General features: G+C 37.1%; 1 protein-coding gene across 4 annotated transcripts; it reads left to right on the top strand.

Moving 5' to 3' along the window:
• Positions 1 to 220: 220 nt before the first annotated feature.
• LOC115739527 (protein SUPPRESSOR OF npr1-1, CONSTITUTIVE 1-like) lies at positions 221 to 22,663 on the top strand. Of its 4 annotated transcripts, XR_007197651.1 has the most exons (7): positions 221 to 579; positions 765 to 1,963; positions 2,225 to 2,818; positions 3,408 to 3,569; positions 3,748 to 3,771; positions 22,409 to 22,411; positions 22,654 to 22,663. XR_007197651.1 is itself a non-coding variant. In XM_048275268.1 (3 exons), the coding sequence occupies exon 2, from the start codon at positions 1,168 to 1,170 to the stop codon at positions 2,704 to 2,706; it is 1,539 nt and encodes a 512-aa protein (XP_048131225.1). In that variant the 5' UTR covers positions 225 to 579; positions 765 to 1,167; the 3' UTR covers positions 2,707 to 2,735; positions 2,863 to 2,895. The 4 variants fall into 4 exon arrangements, 1 of the variants encoding a protein (XP_048131225.1); XR_007197650.1 differs by having other exon boundaries at positions 225 to 579; positions 765 to 2,818; positions 3,420 to 3,569; XR_007197649.1 differs by having other exon boundaries at positions 225 to 579; positions 765 to 2,818.
• The last annotated feature ends 4,736 nt before the right edge of the window (positions 22,664 to 27,399 follow it).

The following is a 27,399-nucleotide window of genomic DNA, read 5'->3' as shown; positions in this document are numbered from 1 at the left end:
AACGCTTCGGTAGTGGATGACCAATATGAGGTTTGTGTCATGGATTCTGTTCAATCTTGTCAACTTTTTAGCAAACATGCCTTCAGAAGAGATGCTCCCCTAGACGATTATATCAACCAATCCAACAGGGCAATAGACATTTGTGGAGGTCTTCCGCTAGCTCTGGAGGTCATAGGTTCGTCTTTGTCTCTCACTAATAAGGAAATGTGGAATGAGACATTGGACAAGTTGGAAAATGTTCCTCATGTGAATGTTTAGAGTATACTGAAAGTAAGTTTTGATAAATTAGATTTCCGGCAACAGCATATATTCCTTGATATAGCTTGTCATTTCATTGGATATAACAAAGACATTATGATTCATTTTTGGGAAAAAATTAAACTTTTTCCCGAAGAAGCTATTGAAGTTCTGCAGAACATGTCTTTGATAAAGATTATGGAGAACAAAGAAGTGTGGATGCATGACCAACTCGGAGACCTCGGAAGAGAAATAGTCCGTCAAAAAAGTGAGATAGAAATAGAGAAGCAAAGTAGGGTGTGGAATCCCGAGGAAGCATTGGACTTGCTGACAAAACATGAGGTAAAACCCCCCTGCAATAAATTTCCAGTTCATTATGGACATTTTCCATCCAAAAAAGCCAGTTACTTTTTGTGTTCTCTCCCGCCGTTGTGACCTTTCAAACAATAATTTTACGCTTTTAAGATTAAAGGAACGATTGTGCTCAACTCAACCCCTTAAAATAGTGAACTTTAATAAATGTGCAGGGAAACAAAGTGGAAGCTCTTCGTCTCAAGTTTGACCATGAGGGGCAGCACCGTTTTACCTACGAGGACTTTAGGAGATTATCACATCTAAAGTTCCTTTCAGTTGAGGGTTCGAAGGAAAAATTTCTTGCAGAGGAGAGGCTTATTTGGTATGAATCGCCTTCAAGTGGTCTTCCAACTAATGAGAATTCATATCTCATCCCACGATTACGATGGCTTTCCTGGTGTGATATTCCCCTTACATTTAACATAACAAAATTCTCCATGAAGGATGTGGTTATTCTTGATCTATCCGGGAGTGAAATTAAGCATAATTGGAAGGGGTGGAGCCACCTGGAGGTATGTTATATGCTAGACAACACTTAATTTTTCGTCTTTTATTAGACGCAAAAGTAATCTTTGCATGATTTTTCTTTTACAGGTGATGACGAATCTGAAAGTTCTGAATTTGACCGGTTGCCATCTCTTGGAGAAAACTCCCACCTTCACTGCTTCGGTAAATATAGAACGTTTGATCCTACGGGACTGTAAATCACTAGTCGAAATTGACTCGTCGATCTGTTGCTTGAAACGCTTGGTTTACTTAGATGCAAGCTCTTGCACGAATCTTTGCAAGCTGCCAGATGACCTGGGTAAACATCTTGCAAGTCTTATGCACCTTCAACTAGGGACGCTGTACATGGACACGTTTCCAGATCTCTCGAACCTGAGTAATTTGAAGGAATTGGATCTGACATTTCGCCCGCCCGATTTTGATGAGATGTCTAATGGGCTCGGGGAATGTTCGATGCCACGGTGGATTGGTAACTTGAGCAAGCTGGAGTCTCTGGTCCTGCGCTCTGATTATGTGACCACCTCACCGGCGGGCCTTAGCCTCCCTCCTCAACTCAAGTCACTTCGCCTCGAGTGCTCTAATCTGCGTTGCCTCCCGAGGCTTCCCTCAAGCATATCCTCCATGCAGCTGTACGATTGCAAGTCACTTTGCTCGGCGATGGATCTAACGAATTTCAAGAATCTATCATCTCTCCAGATTAGTCGCGCTGCAATTACAAAACTTCAAGGCCTTGGTTGTTTAAAGAACCTACGAGATTTGCAGCTTAATTGGCTGGGACAGGTAAAGATGCTACCTGATCTAAGCAAGTTAAACAAACTAGGGCATCTTCGAGTACGATCTTGCGATAATCTGGTTGAGATTCAAGGCGAACTACCGCTGTCTTTGGATAAAGTGCGTATTTCTAGCTGTCGTTCTTTATGGAAGTTGCCTGATCTGTCAAGCTTAATGGGTAAGACAGATGTTGAAATAGACTATTGCGATAGAGTTCTTGAACATGTTGGCATGAATCGACAAGATTTGGAGCTCGTTGGCCTTAAACAGTTGCAGGTCCTACCTGACCTGAGCAATTCAAATGAACTACGACGTCTTCGAGTAGAAAATTGCAGTAATCTGGGTGAGATTCAAGGCGAGCTACCACAATCTTTGGAAGAATTGGAGATTTCTTCATGTGAATCTTTAAAGGAGTTGCCTGATCTATCCAGATTGAAGAAACTGCAAAAGGTTGACATAGAAGGTTGCACGAAATTAGAGATGAAGGCAATTCTCGGCTCTGCTCGGAGAAGTCAGGCGAGTTTGTGGGAGAACCTAGGACATTTGCGGATTTGTGGGCTTGGACAGGTGGAGATACTACCTGATCCAAGTAATTTCAACAAACTACGACGTCTTCACGTAGAAGATTGTGGTAATCTGATTGAGATTCAAGGCAAACTACCACAATCTTTGGAAGAATTGGAGATTGATTCCTGTAAATCTTTGCGGAAGTTGCCTGATTTGTTGAGCTTGAATGGACTGCAAAAGGTTAAAATCCATCGTTGCTACAATTTAGATGTGGAGGCACTTTCTAGGCTTTGCTCAGAGAAGTCAATCATATTTGTGGACGAAGACTGATGAATCTGAATCCAAGGGAGAAGACGATGCATAAGTGCACGTTGCACTTGAAAAGCTTCCTGACCCATGACCACAAATTGTTCCCTTGTGTTCAAACCTTAAACGAATTGAGGTAAGTTAATTCACCTGACAACCAATGTTTTCCTTTCTTTTGCAATCAAATTCTTTCACAGATGAAGTTTTACGTGCCGCCGACCCCAACTAGTTTGGAATAAAGGTGATGTTGATATTGATGTTGATGATGTTTTACGTGCACTTTTTGGTGACATTTTTGCGAGTTGATGTCTGAAAATCTGATGAAGGTATTGAAATAAAGATACCTCTGAACAACCATAGTATGTACAAGCATTTGTATTCCTTTCCCAGTTTGGTTTGGCATTTTTAGCTAAATTTTCTTTGGATGGTTTCTCCTTGCTTTCATGTTTCCCAGCTGGAGGTATGCATGTCGATTGCATCGTTATTTTTTTTTATTTATAACAATCCAATAGAGATCCTCGTCAATCTGCTGCTTCGCATATCTCGAAGTTGATACCCTCTGCTTCGCATTGGAGATGACTTTGCTATACTGTTAAACAACTAGATGGATGTCTGTTGGAAGGTTATAGCACTGTGGTTCTTATGCTGGAATTTTACGGCATAATCAAACCCATTGTTGCAATTGTGAAGAAAACAGACTCTGTATTGATATGCTTATGCTTCAGTTTGTTTTCCAGGAAAGGTGTGTTTCTTAATGGAATTTGCAAATGTTATGGAGAAGTTATAAAATGAAGAAAGACGAATTTCACTTGGGTAGCGGCATCAATAGTTGGTGCGGCAAAGCTTCCATCGGTGACAGGAGAGGAGAACTATTTTGCTCGTCCAAGGTTTCATAGATCATCTTATACTCGAGGCTGAAATCGTTTTAATAGAAGCCCTTCCATTCACCTCAGGTTATACCAGACAACTCTTTAGGTTTAAAGATTGACAAGTAAGCGCTAATTGCCGGTTTGAAATGTTGATGAGAGGAATTCTAGTTTAAGAAACTAAAATCTTTTTGTGGAGGGAGCTGTGGCTAATTGGGCAGCTGTATAGATGGAGACCCAGGAAAGGCAGATGAAGGATGGAGTTTGATGTTGACAGTATTACCTCGCACAATCTGATTGTGTTTTTTGTTTGCCCTCTATTGTGGGTCCACAAAAATGGTTATCACATTTCTTCTAAATGCGTGTTCTCTTCATTGTTACGCAATAGTACTTGCTTATAAGTACCCAGAGTTTTACGGCCTACTTGGTAACACTGAGTTTTTGATTCTTGTTCCTGGGAAAGGAAAAAGACAAATTTATTTAGTAATTTTTATATTCTCTAGAACAGAATTGAAACAAAAACAAGAAGCATAAAAAAAAAAAAAAAGTTGCTGCCTTGCTCCGGGGAACAATTCCAAGAAACAAGCTTGCTTGACGGGAAATAATGTCATTTGAAAAAAAATTAATGTAACATAATGCTCATCTTTACAACCACAAATCCTCTGTCATCGATCGCCAATTGCCTCCAGTTGACGGAAGCCGATTGCTGCTGGTCTCCACCGCCACCAACCGTCGGTCTTCGCTACTACTGAGTGCTGATCGCAATTGCTGCCGCTAGTCTCGGCTACTGCCAATCACTGCCGCCACCAATCTTCGCTATCGCCGATTACCGCTAGTCGCCACCAATCTCCACCACCACCCATTACGCTGCCGCTAGTCGTCCGTTTCCACCTCTGTCGGTTGCCAATCGCCCTCGCCACCTCTACTAACATATTTATAATTAAATAAAAAAATTGGGATTATAATTTTTTATTGTCGTGCCAAACACATTTTTGTTCTTTTTCTAATGAAGAAATATAAATTTTGTAGTTACTAAATGCATTCTTTTGCTTAGAAACTGTTCTCAAGAATAGAATAAAAAAAACCATTTCTGCTAAAAAATTATTCCTAAGAACAGAATTGACACCACACAGGCCCTTAGTTGCTCCTACCAAAACCAGTTCATGGACCTCTTAGATGTGAAAATGCTGTTCAAGGTACTCTTGGTCATGAATACAATTGGCACTCGTAAAACAAGAAACACGAATTGTCGGAATTCATGGAATAGGCCATGTTGGAGACACAACTCTCGTGAACTTATCTACAATCAGCTTTCATATGGTTTTGAGCACTGTTGCTTTTTTTTTTTTTTCATTTATAATGACATCTATGAAACTTCATATCTCAAGGGCATTCGGTTCTTTTAGAATAACTCGTCTCCAATATTCTCAAAGGAAATTGACAGAAATAAGTAACGTTGATAGAGGGATCAAGACAATCAAAAGATAGACTAATTAGTAGACATATTAAACGGGTGAGTCGGGTCGGATTTGGATCGGGTCATAAATGGTCTGACCCAAATTAACCCATTAATTCTTTTATGATACATTTATACGTAGTGCAAATTTCTTGACCCATATTCGACCCAACTCATACCCTATCCATATCACTGAAACACTTCTATTTAACCAAATCATAAATTATTAATAATTGCTATTTTATTATTTTTTGAAAAGTACTTTTGTATTTTCTTTTTTCTTCGGCAGTGGATGGCTACGGTAGCGAATGGTGGCGGTGGAGGTCTGTGGTCGGCGGCGGGCGATGATCGACGACAGGTGATGGCAACAGACGAATTATATATATTTTAATTAAACTTTTAATTATTTCCTTATTTTACTTATTAGAAAATAATAAAAATATAAATAAATAATAAAAAAATATAAATTGATAAATGGGTCAGGCTTCTCTAGTATGGGTTGTAAATGGGTTCTAAACATACCCATTTATTTTATGCTTTAAATTTTAGAACCCATTAAGGGTGGGCTCTTCAAATTTGAAGTGACCCATATATGACCCTTTAAAAAAATGTGGGTCATATATGGGTTTAAGACCCATTGTAATAGGCCTAGAGAGAATGGACTAGAATTTTTCACAAAAATGTTGGAATAATATAACATTGATTATTGGGCACATCAGTTGCAGGATAAGAAGATTGCACGCGTTAAAGAAGAGTCATAAAGACTTCAAGATGGCTCCGACAGATTAAGCTGTTTACGTTTTATTTATTAATGTTGTGTGGTTGTTATGGTTTCTTTATAAAAGGCAATCATATGCGTTTGTAAGATCTAATTCCCATATAAAGGACTGTGATTGTGAGTTGTCAATCAAGCCAAAGCACAAAGCCACATCCCTCAAAGCATTGTCAATAAGAAGCTCTCCCTCCAATCTCTATTGTGCTCTTTTTTCTTAATTTCCAAAGTTTTAAATTATTCTTTTGGCTCCGGCACTTGGTAGCTGAGCTAGAAATGGCATCCACTAGCTCCGTTCAATTGTAACTTCCAAAGTTGAACGAGAGGAATTTTAATAGCTGGTCCATCCAGATGAAGGTTCTTTTCAAATAGCTAGGTTTATGGAATCTGGTGGAGAATGGTTACACCGAAGTGGCCGATCTTGAAGCATTTGATGCTTTAAGAAGGAAGGAGAGAGATTCTTTATTGAAGTCTCGGAACAAAGATCAGAAAGCATTATTTGCAATCTTTCAAACCATAGAGGAAAAGATATTTGAAAAAAAAAATCAAGCACTTATATCGCAAAAGCAGCTTGGGATATTTTGCAACAATCCCGCCAAGGCGATGATTGTGTCAAATGTGTACGGCTTCAAACACTTCCAGGAGATTTCGAGTCTTTACGCATGAATGACTTTGAATCAATCTCGGCATACTTTGATCATGTGCAGACCATTGTTAACCAATTAAGGGTTAATGGTAAAGAACTCCAAGACGTGCGGGTCGTAGAAAAGATCTTGATGTCTTTGACCGAAAAATTTAACTATGTTGTCGCAGCGATCGAAGAAGGGCAAGATGTACCAACCATGACATTGCAACGGTTGATGAGTTCACTGTGCTCACATGAGCAAAGAATGAATCAAAAGTCCATCAATTCGAATCCCGAGAAAGCATTATAGAGTTGGTTGCTCAAACAAGCCGCAGAGGCTATCCAAGTTGCCGAGGTCATGGAGCTAGTAAAGGATGTGCAAGTGGAAATTTCAAATCCACTGGAAAATATAGAACACATGACAAATCAAAGGTCAAGTGTTTTAATTGCAACAAATTCAGACATTACAAATCCGAATGCCAAGCAAAGGTAGCATACGAGTCGATAGAACAACCCCATACCATCGATGTTGAGGAAAACATGGTGCTAGCATGCAAGAAAGATGACTAGGTGTAGTAATTATATGTCTAGTCGCAAGGAGTTGTTCTCGCAGTTGGACGAGACTATTCATAGTGAAGCCAATTTCGGGAATAAATTCAAAGTTCTCTTAATGGGCAACATTAATATCAAATCAAAAGATGGTACTAATGCTACTTTTGCAGATGTTTACTTTGTGCCATGACTTTTTTGAAATTTGTTATGCGTTGGATAACTTCCGAAAAAGGTCACAAAGTCCACATTGAAAATGGAATGTGCACCATCAGAGGTGTAAACAATAAGTTGATTATGACGGTGCGGATGACGAAGAACCAAATGTTCCCTCTAACTCTTCAAATGAAGAATCTTTTGAGCTTTCAAGCGATGATGAAAATGCAAACTGGTTATGGCATCTTTGATTTGCTCACCTACATTTTCGCGGACTAAATTTATTAGTCTAGAAAAAGATGGTGATTGGTAGGCCTCTGATTGACAATCCAAATCACCCATGCGAAGGATGTCTTGTTGGAAAACAACATTGAGAATCTTTTCTAGTTGGAAAATCCAAAAGTGCAAAACAACATTTGGAATTGGTACATACAGACATCCGTGGCTCTGTTGAGGTGGAATCATTCAGCCAGAAAAGGCATATCTAATTTTTGCGGATGATTTTACCAGAAAAACAAGGGCATATTTTCTGCAAGAAAAATCCGAAACTCTTGCCAAGTTTAAAGAATTTAAAGTCTATGCTGAAAAGCATAGTGGCTTTATCCTAAAGACATTGAGATTCGATAGAGGAAGAGAATTCACTTCGATTGAATTTAACAAATATTGTAAAATTCATGGAGTGAAACGTCTGTTGACCGACAGCTATACTCCTCAACAAGATGGTATAGCAGAACAAAAGAACAAGACAATTTTTTAAATGGCAAGAAATATGCTAAAGGCTAAAAATTTATCCAAGAAGTTTTGGATAGAAGCCGTTGCGTCGGCGGGGTGTATTTGGACCTATTTCATCTACTGTTATACGTCATTGTACAAGTCGTCCTTTAGCTAAACAATCTGCACCTCATTTTGATGTTAGCTCTTCTGTTTCCACTACCTATTTTGATTTAGTACATTCAGATGTTTGGGATCCTACCCTCGAACTTTCTAAAAGTGGTTTCAAGTATTATATGTCGTTTATTGATGATTATTCTCGTTATACATGGATTTATTAGATGCGTTCTTGTGATGAATTTCTCTCTATCGGTAAAAATTTTATAGCCATGATTTCTACTCAATTCTCTAAAATTACTAAAGTTTTTCGTTTTGATTCGGGTGGGGAGTATCTTTCTACAGCTTTTCATTCTTTTTTAACTTCTCGGGGAACCTTACCTCGGTTATTTTTTCATGGTGTTCTTGCTCAAAATGGTCTTGCTAAGCGAAAACATCGTTATATCCTGGATACTACTTGTGCTCTCAAGTTGTCCAATTCTTTTTCCACTGAATTTTGGGCCGAAGCACTTTCTATTGATGTCTATCTCATAAATCGACTCCATTCTCTTGTCCTCTCCAAAGCCACCCCTCACAAACGTCTTTTCTCAAAACCACTCACTTATCACCAACTTCCTGTTTTTGGCTGTATGTGTTATGTGCTTCTTCCATCCCATGAGTGTACCAAACTCTCTGCCAAGTCGGTTCAGTTTTCTTTCTCTCGTAGTGTTTAGTTCTTTGAGCACCTACCATTCTTTTTCGCTGCTTCTGCTTCTTCACCACTCTCTCCATCTGTTTTTATGGATTTTCCTCTTGTTTCATCTCCAAGCCTATCTCCTGTTCCTCCTATTATATCTTCTCCGTTTGACCTAGTATCACCATCTTCTCCTGTTATGCCTCCTCCTTCGTCTACTTCACTTGCCACTTTGATGCCTCTTGACAATTTTTGCCCACCGTCCCCTCGGCGGAGTCCTCCGCAAAATCGCCGTCCTCCGGCTAGGTATGTGGTGGCTACGAGTTATTTTGATGAGTTTGGTGGTACGACATGTCTAGTGACGTAATGCCATGTCCGAAGAGTTGTCTGCTCTTGAGCACATTGGTACGTGGAATCTTATGCCTCTTCCACCAGGGAAGTCCTTGATATTAGTGCCTTTTTTTTTTTTTTTGAAAAATGGTTATTTCAATGGCAATTCTGATGACTTTCGCCAGAAATCATATGTGGCATTTATGTGACTCGCCAAAGAATCCTAGTCCGCAATAAAAAAGCTAAAAATTACTAAAAAAATTCCACGTAATATTAAATAATTTAAAAATAAGCTAAAAAATAAAAATTAAGCTAAAAAAAATTAGAAGTTGCAACAGCAAGGGCACCTTGCCGCCACCGCCCCACCATCACCAACAATGGCTGGTGAGGGTGGGGGTTGCCCATGGTCCTCGCCCAAGGCCTCTCCGGGGGTCACTAGGACCTCCCCTCGGCCATCCCTCACCCTCGTCGACCATTGTTGGCCATAGTGGGGCTGCGGCGACGAGGAATGTGCAAGCCCTTGTCGCCACAAACAACCCATTTTTTTAACCTTGTTTTATTATTATTTTTTGTTTATTTTTTTGTTTAATTTTAATTTTTAAAAAAGTTTAACTTATTTTTAATTTTAAAAGTTCGCATGGTTTATTTTTTTTTTTTTGGAAAAAATTACCACGTAATGTTAAAATATTAAAAATAAATGACACGTAATTAGTTGGCCGAAATCTCTCATTGTTGGCACCAATGTGATTGTTTTTTTCTCCGATTTGGCACTTAAGTAAAGCGGAAAAAGATATTGGCATCAAAGTGAACGCCATACACAAATATTCACACTGGAGGTCCTTTTGTCAGTTCACTTTGCTGACTTTTTTTATTCTTGATTCGGACGTTTTAATCTCTTCTATTTCAGTGGAGATTCGGAACGGATCTGGAAGGACACTGTTTTTCCTATTTGGATGAGTAGTTGATTCTGGTTAATTATTGGCGTTTCCCAAGTTGAGCTGAGTGCAATACGTTGATCCTTCTGCAAAAATGGCACAAGTTAAAATGTTTCTAGAAAAAGTTTTGGTAAGCAAAGAAATAGGTTGTCTTCTGGAATTTTGGTTAAATGGGTCCACGTCAAACTCAGTCAAATTGCAATTGATTGGTTCTTGGGTAAGATAAGAAAGGAAATGTGTTGTTTTTATCAGTTCTGGTGAGGCCCGGATTGGCCGAAGCAGCAATGGAGTCTATATTTTGCTTCAGACAAAAGAGACAGCAGAATGTGGTTATGGGTTATGCGCCTGAGAAAGATGGATCAGAAGAAGGGTCGAATCGATTGTCGATTTCAAACCTGATCCAGGTTTGATGATCGGCTGGCTGACGTCTGCACTGTAGTCGAAGGCGACAACCATCACTTGTGGTTGTCGGAAGGGACGGCGATTGGCATTTTTTACAATTTTTTTTTATCCAATCCGAATTTATCCCACCATTCCCCTAGATTTCTTATTGGGGTTTATCTAATCCAGAAGACATCGCCAAACACGGGGCAGGATACTTTGTTATCCTATCCGGCTTCAAATCCAGACTACCAAACGCAGTCTTAAGTCTTTCTCTATCATCTGAGAACTTGACAGCAGGCAATGGAGCTCGTGCACCAGCAGGAGGTGCAGGCATGGGCTTTGCTGGTGTCCTGGTGCACGACCAATGACGATGATTTCAAACAATTGAGAACAGATCATAGCGGTAACCGAGATAGAACACACTTGCAATTCCTCGATCAAGAAGCGGAGAACCAACGAGGTTTTCTTTTCCGGCTCCGAATCGGTTCTCACGATGGCCAGACGAGTCTGTCTCGCCGTTCTGCACTCTTCTTCTTGTTATGGACCTGGATTTATGGAAGCAGCGGTAGATGGGCCGGGCCGACTATTAAGGCCGAATCTTAAGCCCACTTGGATAAGGAGTTATCTGTTTAATACTTTTTATCGTGACACTCGAAAAAAATATAGAAAATTTATAACACGTTAGATTGGTCATAATATCTCTTCTTTTCCCAAATTTTTTCTTTGATAAGAAGATTGTTCCTTCATTTAGATCAATAGTTCCCGTAAAATTCAAATATAATAACCTCGAATAATACTGAATCCGCAATAATAATTCTTCTTTTTCTAGATCATTCTAAATAGAACAATTATTCCCTCATACATATCGATAATGCAAATCAAGAAAAGTTGTTCCATGATCCCTGGATGAGTTTCCTATGTGACTAGGAATAGCTTTTGATTTTCTTTACTATATTCCAAAAATGATCTTGTGATAGTGAATTTATAAATCATGGTTTACTAATACTTGCATTCAAGTAGAATTGTAATTGTTAAAATATTGATATTTCTATTTTTAACTGTTATAAGGGATAAATAATAAAACCATTAAAATTTCAATCATTCTAATTAAGTACCAAATATAATTAATTGATAAACTATGATTTTGTAATGTATTAAATACTAATAATTTATTTTGTATACAAGTGCATTTAAAAAAAACCTCATGATAAAAACATATAATCAGCTATGATAAAATTATAATTTTAAAGACATCAAACTATGTATCAGAAATTATAAACACATGGGAAATGAATTGTATGAAGCCATAATAAATATTTTCAACCATATATATTTTAATATGAGAAAAATTTAAATCGATAAAGGGCATTTTTCGTTTTTGGTTTAAACGAGAAAAATGGCTTTCCAATCCAACAAGCCATTGTACCTGAGATTGAGACCTATCTTTTCAAAAGAAAGCGACCCGCCAAAAAACATTGCAATAGAGAACTGTTTCCAACATAATTCTAAGGTGCACATTCACCTTATATTTTGTGCAAGCGAGTTTCCAGCTTGACTGAATTAGTAACTTGATGATCTAGCGAACGGTTGAGGAAGAAGAAGAAGAAAAAGGAAAAAAAAGAAACATAATAAATAAATATTTTGAAAAGAATATTAAAATATTATCAAAAATTGTCACGTTAACGCCGGCAGAGCCATATCGGCACCTACCGGTGTCCACTTCGGCGCTAACCAGCCAAAGTTGGCCGTATGAATCGAATTGGTATAAATGCGTTTATGACTCAATTTGCAAAACAAAAAAGAATTTAAAATTAAATTGGTACAATTACAACAGGTATAGGACTTTTTTGGTAATTTTTCCCTTAACTTTGTATATTTAGTAAGTATATCTATTATGTTTGTAAGCATAACATGCGCATGTTTTGACTCACCTATAAAATGAACTTGCACCATACGTGATGGCTGAGTTCACATTATGATCTGCTATAGGAAAAATCAGCTAAATTATTTGGCCAAAAGAATTGAAATGCATGAAAAGTTGAACTTCTTAACGTTAAGGCTTAAAATTAAAAAAAAAAATTCTACTTTTCATAAGTCGAGGCATTTAAAGTCTTCTAGTAAGTATAATCCTCTCGTCGGTAACCTGAAAATGGATAATAATCAAGACAAATGGCTGGCGCAAAGGTTGAAGGAATTTATTTTCAATAGGATTTGAACTCACCACCCTTCGCCGCAGCCCCACCGGCGATGGGGCGGCAACCACAGGAGGGAGGCAGCCCTCCCGCTTGTGTTTCATGTTTTTTTTCACTTTTACTTTTTTTTTAAAATTTGAAAAACTGAAAAAAAGAAAAAAAAACAAATAATAAAATAATAAAAATACTAAATGACCAAAATGCCCTCACTAATTGGTGAGTCAGACCCTTTTTTGAGATTGATAAGGTTATTTCAAGCCCTTATTTGAAACAAAGCCAATTTCAAGCTCTTATTTAAGAAAATGAAAGCACTTTAAGGCTTTTTTTTTTTCCCATAATATAGGTAGGACGTGAATTTCAACAAAAAAAGAAGAAGTAGGAAGTGAATATTTATTTACCAATATTTTTGTTTCACACAAGTGGGCAAGAAAAAAGAAGAGATTAATAACTTGATTTAGTAACATGGGTGATGCATTTCGACCAAATCTCGAGGTGAACATGGTGTCTTTAGTTTATTTAGTAACTTTTCTATGGATAACAAGGCTAAAAAAATCACAGAATTTAATACGTCTTTTTCTCTCTTATTTTTTTAATCTCAATTTGGACAATTTCATGTTTTTAGTGCTCGAAGGTTTCCCCCCAAATCTTCGTGATTTTTATTAACGTGTGATCTCGAAATATTTGGCTGTCGAGCTAAAATGTTCCGATTTCCAATGCACTTTTACATGCGCGACACGAGAGATGATACATTGAAACGACAAACCTCCTTATTTGGTTATTTAATAAATGTCTAAAGCGTGATCGATAATAAAAAAACCAAATCCTTTCTCTTTTAGCATCCCACAACATCATTTCAGACATGGAATGCTAAATAGTTGAGAAGACCAGTATAGAGAGTCATTCTGCGTCTCTACAGACATTCTTCCAAACCACAAAACTGCAGAATAAGTAAGGACAATCCGCACTTCGCCCCCTATTTGATTTTATTAAAGTGAATTATGTTCTTGTGCGTCTAGTTCATGTAAGTATGGCTCACTTACATGAACTACATGTACGAGATCACAATAAATTCTGACCGTCAGATGGTGTTAGCCTCATATGGAGCCCCCATAAATTGACTTTGGAGATACACTAGGGTTATTTACATGCGAAGCATGCTATATATATATTGAGTGCTAGGTTGGGCCAACTGGATCCGAAGCCAGCATAAAGACGAAATGGTCTCTTCACAGGTTAATCCAAGCTACTTTTCTTTGATTTTATTAAAGTAAGACATGTTACTTTCATTTGGTCTCGATAGAGGAGAGGCATAATGTACTTTGGACCGCTCGCCACCCCAACCATGGGAGCCTCGCTGATTGGCACTCTTTAATCTCGGTGATAAGCACAATCCGTGATTTGTGATGGAATCATCGTTCTTTAGGGCTTTCATCCTTAAAAGAGTCGGCAAAATGAAATTCCAAATTTGAACCAAACCTATCATCATAAAATTTGTACTGGAAGTTTGGTGGCACATAAGGTCCTGTGTTTTTTTCATTATTATATTTTCTGTATTGGTTTTCTGAAGTGTCTAGAAACATTATATGTTCATTTAATGACATGTGATCTTGTCATCCATGTCCATATCAATGAAAGGAAGAAAAAGTATCAATTGATAAATTATGAAAAAAAGAGGATGACTGTGCAATACACTAGGAGTCTCGGTTTAAGAAACAAACAGTAGAATTTCCACTAATTTAATCGTTTCTTTTTACAAAATTGGCGGCTTTAACTGCCAAATCTTTAAAAAAGGAAAAAAGGGGCATTTGACGAATTGCAAGGATCCTCTGACCTGTCACATGAGCAGGTTCTAGACATTGATTTCAATTCCCCATCCATCAAAGAACAATAATTGGGAGCAGGAAGGCAGTTGAGATCCTATGCTATGACTGAAGGACAGCTTAGGGTCCTGTAACGAAATAGTATGGATTAGTTTTTTTTTTTATTTCACTCTTCTTTTGATTTCTGCAATTGCAAGCCGATGCGTGTGTTGGAGCCGACAAGAATCTAACTCAAGCATGTCGAGAGATCCAATTGCTCGAAGTCCGCTTGACGGGCTCTTGTTGACTTCGACCGGACACATCAGCCTAGTTTATTGAATTTGAAGATGGAGGGAGTTGATTAGAGAAGTAACGTAAGTATAACAACTCAATCAGGCTTAGGACTTGTGTTTGAGTTAAACGCCTAACTTTAGGCGTACATGTCCGGATATTAGAATGGCTTGCAAGTTACAATGATTTTTTCAATGATAATACACAAATTACAAGCTCCAATTGAAAAAAAAAATTATTTTATTGAGTGCTTTGACCAAATAAATTTATATTCAGAGTATTATCATACTACTTTTCTCATCGATAAAAGTAGTATTATCCAGTGCTATCAGTTTCGGGTAATATTCATTAGCCATCATAATTGATGGATGCCAACTATTCCAGTCAGTAGATAATTGGACAAAGTGAGATCTTGGTCAAGAGAAAATTCCTAGGATGCATCTAGGGGTGAGCATGGGCCGGGTGGGTAGGGTCCAAACCTAGGCCCCGAAATCGACCCTATTATAACCGGTTCCCAATTTTTGAAATCAAGAACCGATCCTGTTTATCCTAGAATCTGTTTTGGAACCAACCCTATTTTTCGATCCGGTTCCAAGGTCTACCCTTCCTTTTGTTTCTTTTTCTGATTTCATTTTTTCCATCAAAATAATATGAGTATCGATGAAATGATCCAAGGTAAAAGGTGAATAATAAAACTCATTATCCACTAAAAACAACAATCCATGACATGAGCAATAAAAATAATAATCCATCAAAAGCAACAATCGAAAATATAATAGTAGAATTTACAATCCACCAAAAGCAATAATGATCCTACAAAACACCGAATTAACAAGTGCAATTCTTGCTATCGCACTACCACCAAAATCTGCTAATAATCTCTCATTTTTATTTTGCAAGTCAAAAGACTCGAAGCCTACTTTGAAACTTGCAAGGTTGGCAAGGTTGGCAAAAGAAGCGAAATAGGTTTTTTTTTCTTTTTGAAACAGTAGCTAAAACCGGTTCTAAAACTGGTCCGGGTGGGTCTTCACCTAGAACAAAGAATGGGACCGGTTTCAATCGGTTCCCAAAAATTGGAACTGGTTCCCTAACCTGTTTGAGTAGGAACCGATTTTCAACCCTATTTTTCGGGTGATCCGATCCGGCTTTTGGGTAAACCCGGTTCAGTTGCATACCCCTAGATGCATCACTTTCTCTTTTGACCTTTTTTTTTTTTGGGTCCGACTCATTTTTCCAATGTTCCCACTCTAGGAAAGGTCAGCCTTTCTATGCAATTCCTATTAAAAAAATTAGCCTTGCATTTCCAGCAATTTATAGCATAAAAAAGAAAAAGAAAAATAAGACACTTTGAAAATCTCTCATTGATCACCCTCTACGCTCCAACTAATGATGTTTGGTCTTTAGCGTTTGTTGGTAATTTTTAAGAAGTTGTCCCCTTCAATCACACACCCGTCTATTACTATATAGATTTCTGGCTATCATAATCATTGAATTTAAGTAACATTAAGGCAAAGTTCTCAATCCAAAGTCAAGTAAGTTGATCAACCTTTCCTTCACAAAGTCAAACAATGTATTGCCCGTGGGTCTACTCTTGTATAGGAGGTCCAAATTACTACAATTGCAAGGAAAAAGGTTCACACAGGAAGGATGGGTTATAAAGTTACCTCAATTATTAAAATTAATTCTTAGCGTTTTATAGTTCTTTTATAATGGGTGTACCTAACATTAGTTTGATTCAATGAAGTACCTACCATCTATAATAATTTGATGAGAGAAGCAGTCCAAGTTCAATTGAATGTTAATTGTCATTCTAAAAGGAAATGTTTTTTTTGACTCTTTCTCTATTTTCTGTCTCCAGTCACACATAAGGATGCATTTGGTTATTATGTCATAAGTCAGGATAATATATGTTTTATCTTATCCTATGTTTGGCAGCTATTCGGGATAAGATAAATGGGATATAGTTAGGATAAAAAAAATCCCAAGGGGGGGTGGTACATACCAGGATATTATGTCTCCAATCACACATAAGGATGCATTTGGTTATTATGTTATAAGTCGGGATAATATATGTTTTATCTTATCCTATGTTTGGCAGCTATTCAGGATAAGATAAATGGGATATAGTTAGGATAAAAAAAATCCCAAGGGGGGGTGGTACATACCAGGATAGAATTTCTCAAGAGAGCATACACAAAGAGAATAGAGTTTTTTCCCCACAACCACTGCCTCTCCTCTATGTTGGGCCACCTCTCCGTCACGCCAAGCCACCTCTCTAGCATGGGGTTGCCTCTCCGATGACGGCAAGATGGGATCTTCGGCCACAAAGCTAGTTATCTCCATGACCTTGTTCTTTAATTGATTGTTTGGCATGATATAAGATCATGTTCCTCGTTCTTTAACCGTTTGAATCATTTCAACATTTGAAATGGGTGTCAACATGATATGAAGAACTTGATGTTAATCATCAACTTTTAAAAGGGGTTTTAACATTCGAAAGGACTCTTTTGGACATTCGAAAGGGCTCTCTTGGATGACCTGCTTAAGTGCATCTTTAACTTGTGAAAAGAGCCTGAATAATTACATTGTTCAGCACTTGTTTACTTACCTGACAAGACAATGAACAAGGCCATCAGGTCATTCTTAAAGGATTCGACTCCAAAGCAAGACCCCAATTGTACAGGGTTTGCACTCATCAAAACTTATCATTGATATCTTGATGTTTCAGCAAACTAAAGTAGATCTCAGATGTGCCTTGCGTTGACTTATCCGACTTTAAATCCGTAGTTCATCAAACAGTAGATAGGATATGATAAAATCATTGGATTTCTTATTCTACCATATCCAATTCTATCCTAACTAGAAATCCGGACGACCAAACGAAGCCTAAGAGGTTCGGCAATCCCGTGAACATTCAAAAATGTTCCTCTTAGGGTGTGATCGCAACTAAGATTCTCATTTTAGGATTCTCAAGAATGGTCCAATCACATGTGAGGGGTTTGGTCTGTTTAAGTATTGGACATCCGGTTCAAATCCCATAAATGACGTGCAACCTACTCTTGGTTAGGACCACGAGATTTACAAAGGTTCTATGAGTCAACAGTTACCCAAGCCTCTACGTAGGTGCTCCTTTGATTATTAAAGTATGTTCATTGTTAAAGCATAAGTGACACTTGTCTTGTCCTATATATTATGGGCTAATCCTAATGATGCTATTACTATATACAAATAAGACACTTTCACTGGGAGGATTACCAAAAGAGAATAAACTTATTACAATTGTACCAATTCGGTTCTAATTTTTTTTTTTTGGCCAATTGAGTCTTAAACCTTTTGAAATTGTACCAATCAGTCCATTTGGCCGATTGGTGCCGATGTGGTAATTTTTTTAATAATAACTTAATTTATTTCAAAAATTTTAATTATTTTTCAAAAAAAAATTCTGCCTTGTTTTTTCTTTTTTTAAGGGTTTGGGCCGGTGGCCTTGTTGGCCATCGGCTAAGGCCTTGCGAGCCCTTATCCGGGGCCGACGAAGGTTGCTGGCCCTCGATCGATGACTAGCAGCCTCTTACCAGCCCAAACCCTAAAAATAAAAGAAAAGAAACAAAATACAGAAAAATTATTAAAAAAATAAAAAATATTTGAATATTTAAAAATTTATCATGTCGGCGTCAGCTAGACAAATGGAGAGGACTCAATTGGCAAAAAAAAGTTTAAGACTGAATTAGCACAATTTCAATAGGTTTAGGATTTTTTTGATAATTTTCTCGACACTTACTATATACATATAACTTTAAAGCTAGAAAATTGGTTGAATTGATACAATTGCAAAAGATTTAGGACTCAATTGGCAAAAGAAAGTTTAGGACTAAATTAGCACAATTGTAATAGATTTAGGAATTTTTTGGTAATTTCTACACTCTTACTATATACATATAACTTTAAAGCTAGTAAATGGACCAAGGATAAATATCCTAAAAAGTTCTAAAGAAATCAAATAACTAATTTTCGAAACTAACTCGACCGGACATCGGTAAAATTTTGTCATGCATCAATCATTTATGTTATAAAAACCAATTGCAATCTATTTAGAAATGAAGGCGGTGATTGGCTGGAAGGTTGGGGACTATGATTGGGACTCAATGTCTTCAAGCAACACGATTTCATTAGATCATGTTGGAATTGATTGCGCCAATAAAGGGCCAATCAATAATTGCCTTTAATATATTAGTTGACTGCAATAAGGGGATTTATTTCCTATTCCAAAAGAGGGAAGATTGCATATTGCGTATTCTCTCAATTGAACATACGTCGTTCAGAAGAAAAAAAAAAGAAAAATAAATGTTCTCCAAAAAACTCTCGATGAAAACTTTGTCTCTCAAAAAACAATCGATCGGAGGATCCGAATCGTTTTCTCTCCTGCGTTTTGGGGCTTTTAATATGTGGAAACTGAAGTATGTTCGTTAATTGTGATATGCTTCTCGGATCGGTGATACAAGTTGATTTTAAGGCGTGTGGATTTAATCCAATCTTTCCCTATCCCAAAACCGGTTTCGACTTATCCTAAACCCGTGTCCGACTTGTTCCGAACTGAGCGATATCTGTTTTTCCAAAAATTGCTAGTTGATCCTTGAACTTTCTAAAAATTGCAATTTGGTTCCCAAACTTTTCGAAAATTGCAATTTTGTCCTTGAACTTTCTAAAAATTGTAATTTGATCCCCGAACTTTCTAAAAATTATAATTTAGTCCCTGAATTTTTTGAAAATTGCTATTTGATCCTCGAATTTTCAAGAAATTGCATTTTGGTCAACATTGACCATGCTTGTATTTTTCATTGTACACGGCATTCCCTATGTATACATCAAAAACTCGGTATCTTCCTTAGAAAGGATTCAAAAGATAAGCCTTTTTTCATGAATAAATGGAAATATTACCTTGTGCCTTGACCGACCGTTGACTAGTCAATGCAGAAGATTTGACCGGTACGTGGAGGAGTGTATGAGCTCCATTGGAGGCGTGTGAGGTACCGTTGTATTCGTTTTTGGATTATCTACAATATGATATAGATATTGTGCATGTTTCATATATTTAAAGTTGTGAAAATACATATGAAACCCATGATACATGTATTTTGTGGTGTTTTCGAGTATTTTACTTGTATCTCTCTATTTTTTGAAAAATATGGAATATATCTTACATGTGGATAACTACATAGAAATTGTGTAGAGCATGTTTTATTGGTAGCATATATAAAGTATAATGTACTTGCTATTTATATCTTGTATTCCGCGATTTGAGTACAATTCGATGAATGAATTATTTGTACATTAGCTCAAATCATGCCATACAATTTTATTGTTACAAGATGATGAAATTATTATTTGATTTATGATCCTTTATTTGAGTGGGAGTTCTAGAAAGTTTTAGTAACTTTAGTGAACTCAATTTTACATAAATGATTTTATTAATGGCAATTTCAAATGAGGATTGTTAGACGATGATTGGAAACATAGTGAACTTGAAGATGGGAATACTGGACAATACAAAAGTATAAAGAGGCATTTCTACATGAAAAAAGACGAACTCTATTACTCGCATTATGTTGCTGAGTAGAATGGAAAATGGTTTTATGCTTGAGTTCAGGCATTTATGAAAATGCCAAAGTCAAGTGAAAATCATTAAAAACTAAGTTTGGTTAGACATCAACCACCAAGTTGAGATAGATCACTATAAGGTGTAACACTTATATGATGCCAAATGTGCAGAATATGAAACAACTTTTGTGGCGTGTGTCAAACATGATAAGTGAACTATAAGATGTAGGCCACATTTTGACCGATGAGCAACAAGTGTGAGTAGTAATCCGTTCTTTGCCTCATAGCTGGGTGCATATGAAAATCCACTAGATCCATAATAAAAAGTAAAGACTTTTAAGGATGCTATGCGCCATCTTGAACTAGAGATGAACTACCTTATGGCAACTAAACCAAAAATCAACATTTGTTATTCTCGTTCTAGCACAAATGGGGCTTCGTGCTCCGGGCGTAAGCGTGAAGGTCGGTTCAAAGTGGAAGAGCAAGGGAATAGATTCTTCAGGATAGAAATCGAAGTTTAACCGACATGGGAAAGGAATGTATCATTTTAAGAAAAAACATGTCAAAGGTGAAATCTTTTAATTGTGGCAATAAGGTTCACTTTGCTCATGACCGTGGTGAGCCAAAGAAGTTAGAACCCTTTGTACACTTGAGAGTGTCACTTGTGTTTCCAGTTCAGTTTTTGTAACTAAATCTAATCCTTTGTGGATTGTAGACTTAGAGACTATAGACCATGTAGGGAAGGACGGAAATACCTTCGTGGAATTTCAACAAGTTCCATATGGAACAAAGTTGATAAATGTGGGAAATAATTTATGAGTAGAAGTTAAAGGGATTGACACCTGCCAATTGAATAGGCGCGGTGGTTGCACCCTGCTCCTACATGATGTATGTGATAAAAAAGGAATAGAAAGACTATTGACTATTCCAGCAACTCCTCAACAGAATGGAGTTGTAGAGAGAGAAGAAACAGGTCCCAACGGAAATGGTTAGGTCAATAATGGCACAAGCTAATTTGCCAATCACTTTTTGAGGTGATGCTTTGTTGATTGTTGTCTAAATACTTAACCGTACCTTCTAAATTAATTACTTCTACTCCATATGAGTTGTGGATGGGTTGAAAACCCGATTTGAGTTTCTTGAAACCTTGAGGTTGAACGGCCTATACTCACGAATCGTCCCACAAGTATGGAAAATTGGGTCCTAGAGGCAAGAAAAGCATCTTCATAAGATACTCAAAAAACTCAAAAGGAAATGTGTTTATAGGTAAGCTGGAAAGGAGGATCGTAACTAAATTCGAGTCACGAAATGTGGCATTCTTAATGAATGAATTTTCGAAAAAGGGTGAGATAGGTGAAGATTATTCTCTGTTTGAAATCTAGGATAGTGATACTGATTTTACTGGGGCATCTCATCCAAGTGGGAGCAATGTGAGAAGTGCAAATTTGTTTCGAACCGGTTTCAATTGCAACCACTTGATGCAAAGATATCATTGTTATCTAATCTGAGTGGGAGCTTAATGGACCATAATGTACTAAGTGCACAATCTCTAATTTGGCGAACAAGTCGCAAAAGCGTTCTCCGTCGACTCATCGATGCTTAGACATTGAAGTTAAAGGTTTCATGGTCACTCCACAAGAAGAGGATGAGCCAAGGACTATAAATGAGGCTTAGACTTGCTTTGATAAGGAAAAATGGATACAAGCAATGGAGGAAGAGATTGAGTCAATGAGATCAAATCAAGTTTGGAAATTGGTTGATCTTTTGAACGGATGCAAAACCATTAGGAACAAGTGGGTTCTCAAAATAAAGCGTAAAGCTAATGGCTCGATTGAGATATATAAGGCTCGAGTTGTAGTGAAAGGGTATAATCAACAATAAGGAATTGATTATGAATAGGTTTTTTCTACCGTGGTGAGATTTACCTCAATTCACCTTATTCTGGCAATAGTGATTAGTATGGCACTTGAATTACATCAAATGGATATAAAATTGCGACTCTTAATGGAGAACCAAAAGAAGAAGTTTATATGAAACACCCCATTGGGTTTGTTATAGAAGACCGAAAACAAAAAGTATATCTGCTTTAAGATCGATCTATGTCCTTAAGCAATTTTCGAGATAATGGTATATACTTTTCGTAATGCCATAGTGGTATATGACTTTGTAATGATTGATGAAGATCATTGCATATATATCAAAAGATCCAAAGATCAATTTGCGATCTTATTATTATATGTAAATGGATATCCTAATTACCGAAAGCAATATGGAGTTTGTTAGTACAGTCAAGAATTGGTTATGTTCCAATTTTGAGACAAAAGATATAGGCGAATCTGTATATATTCTTAGAGTTAAGATTTCAAATTATTTTTTTAAAGAGATTGTGATCTCTTTCACAAGGGACTTATATAGTTAAAGTCCTTGAATGATTTCGTATGCAAAACTGTAAATCCATAGATACTCCTATTGCAAGAGGTGAAGGTCTAAGCAGCAAAATGTGTCCCGAGACTCCACAAGCAAATGAAGAAATGGAAAGTATTCCATATGTTAGTGCTGTTGGAAGCTTAATGTGTACTATGATGTATACAATACCTTATATTTGTAATGCAGTTGGAATGGTAAATAGGCACCAATCCAATCCAGATCAAGCACGTTAGATTGCCGTCAAGAGAATCTTGAGGTATGAAGAATACTGCCGATTTTTTGCTGAGTTATCAAGGTAGAAATCTGTACCTTGAAGGCCATATTAATATTGATTGAGGAAGAGGCTTAGATGAGAGGAAATCTATCCCGGGGTTTGTATTCTTACTGTGCATTGACGCGATATCTTAGAGTAGAAAGAAGCAAACGTGTATAACCTTATCCACGATAGAAACCGATCTCATGGTGTTATCGGTAGCAATACAAGAGAGTGTTTGGCTTAAAAGATGTTTGGGTCAGTGAGATGTTACTAAAGATGCTAGAGGTTCATTTATTAGTTAATTATGATAGCCGAGCAGCAATAGCTTACACTAAATATCCATTGTAAGACCAAACATAAATACGTGAAATATAATGTTGTGCAAGACATGGTTGTAGGAAAAGATGTGAACAGACAATACATATATACGCATAGAATGAAAGACGATCCTATGACAAAGTCAATTCCTAAAGATGTTTTCGTTGGTCATGTGTTGACCAAGGGATTAGTTCCCTCCATTGAAATCTCTAGAAGTGCGTAGAAGTTGGAGTACTGGATATTTATATTTCCCGAAGTTCACTGTTAATGGTATTTATTATCATTATTGATACCATGAGTTTGTATGACATTTATGCATATCAATGCTTAGTGCATTATATTGAGAAAGTATGTCGGACGGATAAGAGATTAGTCCACTCACGGGAGTAATCGTCTCTATTCTACTATGTGATAAATAGAAATGAGACAATTTCAATTTTTTTTATGAGCTCAAGCTTGAAATTTTAATGTCGCCTTAACAGGAGTGTTAAGATGAGGTCATATTAAGTTACGTTCGAAAGTGAAGTAACCTATGTATTTTACTTTATCTATCTTTGATGCCGGATATGAGTTCATTTGGATTCTTTAAAGAGAGTAGATTTGTGAACTCAAGTTAGACATTTAAAATGTCCGAACTATCATCTGTACGATATTAAATGTAGAGATCGCTACATGGGAAAGGAGAGAATACCGTAATACGTACTTCATATTACGTACGCATAAGATGACCAAGAAGAGTTGACAAGAGTAATAATCTCAATTCTATAGCCATGTGAGACTCTTGAGGATATGAGTTCCTTAGTTTAATGCCCTCACAACTCTAACCTATTCTTGAAATTTTGATTCGGTATTTGCTATCATAGAGTGTTGCCAATAAGCATGAATGATTTGATCTAGCGGAACATTTCTGGAAAAGCGAATTGAGTTGAAATGGAGAGATTTAAGGAAAGAGGAAGATTAGTTTGTAGTTGATGTCACATGATGATTTTGTATTCACAGGTCAACCAATTATGATTATATGACTGTAATTGTAGTTTTGAGTACATTACGCATCAAATTTTTAAAGAGATCATAAGAGATAAATGTGACTAATTGATCTAGGATACAGAATACTAGATGTACTCTAAATTATAATGCCCAATACAAGCTGCTATATATTCCTAACAGAAGTATGGCAACGAGCTCTCAAAGTATACTCGTCGCACGGATTATTTGCCCGTATGAATTTCGCAGTGAGAAGAGAAAAAAGAGATGTTTAGCCCTTTATGGGTGGGTGTGAGATGTTGGAATTGATTGCGCCAATAAAGGGCAAATCAATAATTGCCTTTAATGTATTAATTGATTGCAATAAGGGGATTTATTTCCTATTCCAAAAGAGAGAAGATTGCATATTGCATATTCTCTCAAGTGAACGTACGTCGTTCAAAACAGAAAAAAGAGAAAAGAAACACTCTCCAAAAAACTCTCGGTGAAAACTCTCTCTCGAAGAACGATCGATCGGCGGATCCGGATTGTTTTCCCTCCTGCGTTTTGGGGCTTTTAATGTGTGGAAACTGAGTTATGTTCGTTAATCGTGATATGCTTCTCGGATCGGTGATACAAGTTGATTCAAGGACGTGTGGATTTAGTTCAATCTATGCGTATATGCACGTATATGATGATTGAGATAGTTGCTCCGCTATAGTCCACCAGTTACGCTTATGGGTATATAGATCTATAATTTTTCCGTTGCTTTTATAAATATGGATTAGCAATTAGTTGCTTGACCCTTTAGATCATTATGGAGACGAACTCGAAAATGACCACTGAACTTGTTAATCAAAAGACTGTGGTGGACAACACTGGCCTTGGTCTATCCAGAATTATCAGAAGACTGATGAGTTCTTATTTTGAGTTTAAAGTGCGGCGAAATTTTCAGGAAATAAATCGACCTGCTGATTGGCTTGCTATTCTTGGAATAGAGAAGTGCTTGACACTGCGTTCTACTCACAGCCTACGGAGTAATTTCAAACTTTTTTAGGTATCAAGCTAAGTTGAATTGTCGGAAAGCAAGATTTCAAGCGGAAATGTTCTAAACCAAAACACTAGCTAACGTAGTTCGAGCTCTACGTGGCTTTCATCTATTTCGTCTGAAGGACGAGTTACCATCACAAAATGTCGCTTATCTCAAATATACATGCCGCAAACTGTTTCGAGTGTTTTGTACGTATCATCACGATTATATACCAAGCTAATTCGGATCCTTGGGTGATCCGAGATTGTAATTCAGTGCACAACAAATTGTCTCTAGTTTTTTGTTCGTATTTCGCCCAAGGATTCAAAATAGTTTAATATATATAGTCGTCATGATACGAACAAAACACTAGAAACAGATTGCTGTGCACTGAATTGCAACCGTGGACAGCGTGGAGGATCCAAACTGGCTTGATCGCGAGATCCATCATGCGCACGAACAGCTTGGCCAGACACGATCGACGCCCATACCCAGTGGTCCATCGAAGAAACCTAAACCTTTTTCCGACACATCGAGAGGGTCTATTCGATTCTATTACGATAGATATTGATTTCCCCACGTCGCCCTCGACCGGTATAAAGTGTCTTTGAAAGGAGAGATGCGAGAGCCATGGAATTCATTTGGTTCCCTTTTAGGTCATAATCAGTAGGTATCAGTCTCTGGTCCAACTTTTCCCTTCCATTTCACATGGACATGAACACATACTGCCTTCACCGCTGAAACCTAATCAAACCGGTCAACCCAATGACTCTTTCAGAGTCCAGACATTTGAAAAGGATACTTTGCCTAAACTGGTTGGACTTCCGTTGCCAATTACACCGAAAATAATTGCCAAAAAAAAAATTGTCATAGGATAGGGAAGATGGTAGGTTTTCTTCACGGAAAAAGCCACCAAAAATAAAAAATTATGCCACCCGAGACACATTTACTCCAAATTTTTTGTTGTGACAAAAAAATCATAAACTTGTACTCATGTGACACTTTTATCCCAAATTTGTACCCATGTAACACATTTACCCCAAATTTTTCTCGTGTAACCAAAAACCCTAAAATTGTATTAGTGTAATTGGAGTAAATATGTCACATGCTTACAAGTTTGGAGTTTTTGGTGTAAAAAATAATAATAATTTGGGATAAATATGCCACACGGGCATAATTTTGAGATTTTTGGTGTCACAAGAAAAATTTTAGGGTAAATGTGTCACATAGATACAAGTTTAGAGTTTTTAGTGTCACAAAAAAAGTTTGGGTAAATGTATCACAATGGACTTAGTTTAGAGTTTTTGATGATTTTCCCTTTTCTTTATATATTTCGATTTCCACTTTTGGAAGGATCGAATATATGGAAATTGAAATCCATTCTTTCCAAATTTTTATATTCCTTCCATGAAAGTGTATTCGTTTTTTATTCGTATGTTTCAATTTCCATTTTTTGAGAGAAGCGTATATTTTGAAGTTGAAATCCGTTCTTTCTAATTTGATTCCATCTTCATATTTTGAAGTAAGACTTTGAACAACAAAGGGAACCAAAAGGACACAAAGAAAATAGGAATCTTACAGAAATATGTCAACATATAGCCTTTGTCTTATGAAAAATGTAAGACAAGGGATCTTTTTGGCGTTCATAGCAGCATACACACAAGATTATAGACCAAGGAGTCATAGTTCAAGCACCATAATGATCTTTAACCCCTAGAGTTGACTAAGGATTCTACAGTAACCCTGGGAAGAATAAATGTCGACACATTAAGCTTATCCCATGACATGGATCTTAACGGGTACAATCGATGGTCCCCTAGAGCAGCTCGCTCGCACTACAACGGTGTCGTCTACCATCTACATGTAACTTTTCAGGAAAAATTACTAAAAAAAGTCTTAGACCCATTGTATTTGTGTTAATTGAGTCATAAATCTTTTTTTTTTGCCCATTGGCATTTGTGCCAATTCAAAAAGTGGACCTCAAAAAAGGTTTAAGACTTTTTTTTATATTTTTTCCTCTCTCTTTTTTTCGCGATCCGACCATACGGGCGTCGAATATGGTAATTTTACTTGGTAGATTAAGGAAACTTGGTAAAGTACGTAGTTCTCATGTCAAACCAAATATATAACTTGTTTTATAATGACAGAAGGTTCTTGCAAACAAGGCAAAGCGTATCCTCCTAAGCCCCTCTTTATAGTATGGAACGCCTCTTTCTCTCTCTCCAACAAAATTTTTTCTTGACCCATTTATAAATACCAACTCATCTCGTCT

This window comes from Rhodamnia argentea, chromosome 2 (assembly GCF_020921035.1).
Source record: "Rhodamnia argentea isolate NSW1041297 chromosome 2, ASM2092103v1, whole genome shotgun sequence".
Classification (NCBI taxonomy): Eukaryota; Viridiplantae; Streptophyta; class Magnoliopsida; order Myrtales; family Myrtaceae; genus Rhodamnia; species Rhodamnia argentea.
The sequence above is the reverse complement of the archived record's forward strand: the minus strand, read 5'-3'. Positions and strand labels throughout refer to the sequence as shown.

What these genes read in the sequence shown, in the direction of transcription:
- LOC115739527 (XM_048275268.1), top strand. Translation starts at nt 1,168, where the DNA reads ATGATTTTTCTTTTACAGGTGATGACGAATCTGAAAGTTCTGAATTTG.